Here is a 3,848-nt window from a genome sequence, read left to right as displayed (position 1 = left end):
TGATGGACAGCCTGGAATTTCTGAACATTCTGGTTTTGGTTTCTGGGGGAAAGTTGAAGAGATGCTAACTCGTAACAGGGCTAAATTTCAACCACATGTTTATTTCTGGCTCCGAAAAGAAAAAAAGAGAGAATATAGCCTTGAATGAATGTTATACAATGACATGCTGGAATAGACACTGTCAGGGAATATGAATAATCCTGAACTCTTGTTAGGTAAAAGGATGTGGGTTTAGAACTAATTATTTTGTACGTAGTAAAGTGGTGAGAGTACATGGTGATTTCAATGGCCTGTGTCAATGGAGCCCTTCCTTTAAGAGCTGTCAGCCATTCACAGTCTTTTTGGTTAAAATAGCTTTATTCAGTTCAAAAGAGTCATGTTAATAAAAAAAAAATCACAATAAATTGTTATTAAAAAAGCAACACATTATTTGTGGTCCTGCCTGGGCACTCAGTCAACTGTAGAAAACATGGGAAGGGAACGAACGAAGCTCATCTTTGTTGGACGGCCACACAACAAAGAATCGTCTTTGAAATCTAAAGGCCACACATGACTTTAAGTCTAACAGAATAAGCAAAAAAACAAAAACAAAACTACAACAGTAAAAACAGACTGATAACAGTAGCTGCCACATGACACATGGCTATTCTCATTGTATTACTAAAACTGCTGAAGCGTCTCGTCCAATGTATTCAAGAAGTAATACTTTTGGCAGACACAGTTAAGCTTGTAACATGTTTTTGATTTGCTTGGAGGTAGTCTCATCATTCAAATGTTTTGTTGTGTACCTGTGAGTCGAGAGAACATTAAAAATCCACTGAAAACATACCACAACAAGTCATATGGATTTGCATCAAAATTAAGTAATGTTGTAAGGTATAAGCTATACTGTAAGAGTTTTGTAAGAGTCCAGTAAAGCTCACAGACCTAAGGGCATTGAGAAGCCCCTCCACACTGTTGGGCGGCTGATATCGCAGAACCTTAATGCATCCTTTCATCTGTATCATACAAAGATAGACAATAACATTTTGTATTTGTATTTTGAATAAGGTTTTGTATTTGTATATACAGTAATTTGCTTTTAATTTGGGTGATCTATAGTATTTAGCACATTAATTTTGTATAATCAAAAAAAACAATACTTATTTAAATTAGAAATTACTGATATAAATGCTTATTTGGTGATCAAATGCATTCATTTTTAATATGCTTTTACCATAATGTTAAATTGACAGCCCTAATTAACTTTACAAATATAAAATCTGTTAAAAAATATTTAATCACTTAATCAGTGACAGTAACCATGTATTTGTATTTTTAATCAGGCTTTGTATTTGCATATAGTTTGCTTTTAATTAGGTACATTTGCACATTAAATATAATTTAGTAACTATTAAAAAATATTTGAATTTATTTTAAGACCCAAATTGAGAGCCCTAATTATTTACAAATATAAAATCTATTTAAACATTTTGATTAAATCAATTAATCCGCATATTAATGAAATTAAATTAAATGAGTACATTTGAATACAATAACTTTTACTAAAAGGATCAGAAAGCAGAATAAGGCATACATCGATTTTGGAGGATTTTACGAAAGCTCCAGCTGGATGGACATAGTCGTATAAGATGATCACCCCCACCATCACACGCAGGCAGAATAACACTGTGTCCTCACTGGCAAATCGACTGTGGTACTCCCTGATCAATACACACACACACACACACACACACACAGAGGATAAATTAACAAGTTACAGCCTGCTACAGAAGAAACAAAAGGCCAATAGTTAAACAAACATGTCAACTTACGGTGTCTCTAACATGACTTTACACACACTTGCCATCGTACTCAGACAATCTGTTGTGTTCTCTACGGGCAGTTCTGCATGCTGATCAAATAGAGAGCGCAAAATGTGTTAGTTACGATGGTTTGTAATGAGAAAACAGTGTTTTGGAAGTGAAAGTGATCGAGAAACATTCTTGTATAGATGTGTTGCCAAAGTATATCATGTACTTTTCTGAGACTAATTAAGTAGAATTTATTCATGAGCATCTGGACTTGTTTGTCAATTTTTTTAACATCAATTTGAGTGGTTTGAATTGTGTGAGGCTTGTTATAATCAAAATACAGCAGATTTTAACAACCGCCTACCTTTGATACAAATTTAGTTGTGGCATCGCTTAACGTTTTCAGCATGGGCGTGGCATTGGCGTAGAAGAGAGACATGCGATTGGCCAGTTCGTTGTCAACATCATTATGCTCTTCTGCCTGTAGAAATAACATGTATGGATTTTTTTCAGTATCTAAGTGTGAAAAATCCATACTTTTAAAGATTTAAAATAAAAGGGGTCAGTTCAGGCGTTGGGCTTTTTGGAGGTTATGGATGTGCTTTTCCTTGGTCAGCTTTACTTAAGTAGTTAATCATGGAAATGGATGTGGAAACTGGGCATTCTGGTGCACTGAAAATGCATTTTAGCTGACTTGAAACATTTAATTCATTACTGTATGCTAAAAACTGAATGTAAATCCTGCTTAAATCCACAGACTGTAGACATGTCCAGAATTCCTAATACATGCTCTTCCACAGCCAAGCTCATGTTCCATGAGATGAAAGTGGCTGTCGTAATTATTCCTTGCAGAGAGTGCTTTTAATTGGCAAGGCAAGGTCAACGATCCTCGGTGTCAACCCCTGCTGAGCCGCTCCCTGATGATACAGCACGTGCTAATGAGCCTGAAGTCGTTAGCACGCGTTACCGACTCAACGTCAACCGAACACACTTCAACTCTGTGTCAGCTAAAAGATAAAAGCGGGAGGGAGACATACGAAATAAATAGCAGGAAAAGATAGAGAGGATTAGATGAGTGCGATATTTCATGTTTCCCTGAGTCAGGATCTTGTGCCACTCTGCCACCTAATGATCGAGACCATTAGAGAACAGAAGAGCCCCCATTAACCCCTGTGACATGGGGGGACGGGGAATTACTACAACATAAGCTGTCTGAAAATGAGGCACATTTCCATACGGAGCAGGTTCACTCACTGTTTGGTTGATGATACGCATGCGGCTCAGGGTCCTTCTGTAGTAGCTGAAGTCATTCTGGATGGCTGGGTTGGTCATCTGTAGAGAGAGCAGGTGAGCATTTAAATGCAGAACTGGCAGCTGAAAATTGCATTTCTGCTAAATATGGGAATGGGAAACATGTAAACATGGCATTCATGCATTTGTAATTTTACTGTGAATGTATGAAGTCAAGTGAGCAACTAGAAAATCAAAAGAGCATATGGCCATTTCATCCACTGCTGGTTTTTGTGACAGACTTCATCAGTGCAGTAATCTAGACAATATTCTCTATGGCACCTTTGAAAGCAACTGCCCTAATGCCGAGTTCACACTGCACGATTTTAGCCCGATTTTTCACTCGCTGACAGGTTTTGCGAAATCGCCGACAAATGCCTGAAATCGGAGGCAAATCGGTGCTCGTTCACGCGAGTGACAATCACGCAGTGTGAATTATCAAAGACGCGATCTGAGGGAATCACCGACGCCCGTGAAATATTTGGCATGCTAAATATCTAGAGCTGTCGGCGATTCACAATCCTGCTGTGTGAAATGAGTTCTGACTGAAAAACACATCGGCGATGACCTACAGCCAATGAGAGAGCACGATAGGGCAGTGGGAAGTTCGGGGAGGAGTTATATGAAATGTAGTTTGCGGACCAGTGTTGCCAAATCCACGATTGCCGCCGGTTGTTTTTCATGTCAGCAGGTTGAAGCGACCCCAATAACGTGATATTTAAGCCCTGGAATGTGAATTGTACCAGGAGAACCCCACCAAAAAAA

At 38.3% G+C, this 3,848-nt stretch overlaps 1 protein-coding gene across 2 annotated transcripts in view; it reads right to left on the bottom strand.

Annotated features, from left to right (window-relative positions):
- Positions 1-338: 338 nt before the first annotated feature.
- The window catches only part of LOC107718035 (protein FAM49B-like), a 35,513-nt gene continuing 32,003 nt past the window's right edge, over positions 339-3,848 (bottom strand). For both annotated transcript variants that reach the window (XM_016524968.1, XM_016524969.1), the window contains exons 6-11: positions 3,048-3,125; positions 2,158-2,274; positions 1,815-1,894; positions 1,577-1,703; positions 928-998; positions 339-788 (exon numbers count right to left, since the gene is read on the bottom strand). In XM_016524968.1, the coding sequence (XP_016380454.1) occupies positions 722-788; positions 928-998; positions 1,577-1,703; positions 1,815-1,894; positions 2,158-2,274; positions 3,048-3,125 (540 nt within the window). In that variant the 3' untranslated portion in view covers positions 339-721. The remainder of the gene's footprint in view (positions 789-927; positions 999-1,576; positions 1,704-1,814; positions 1,895-2,157; positions 2,275-3,047; positions 3,126-3,848) is intronic.

This window comes from Sinocyclocheilus rhinocerous, unplaced genomic scaffold, assembly GCF_001515625.1.
Source record: "Sinocyclocheilus rhinocerous isolate Xijiao unplaced genomic scaffold, SAMN03320098_v1.1 scaffold2258, whole genome shotgun sequence".
Taxonomy (NCBI): domain Eukaryota; kingdom Metazoa; phylum Chordata; class Actinopteri; order Cypriniformes; family Cyprinidae; genus Sinocyclocheilus; species Sinocyclocheilus rhinocerous.
The sequence above is the reverse complement of the archived record's forward strand: the minus strand, read 5'-3'. Positions and strand labels throughout refer to the sequence as shown.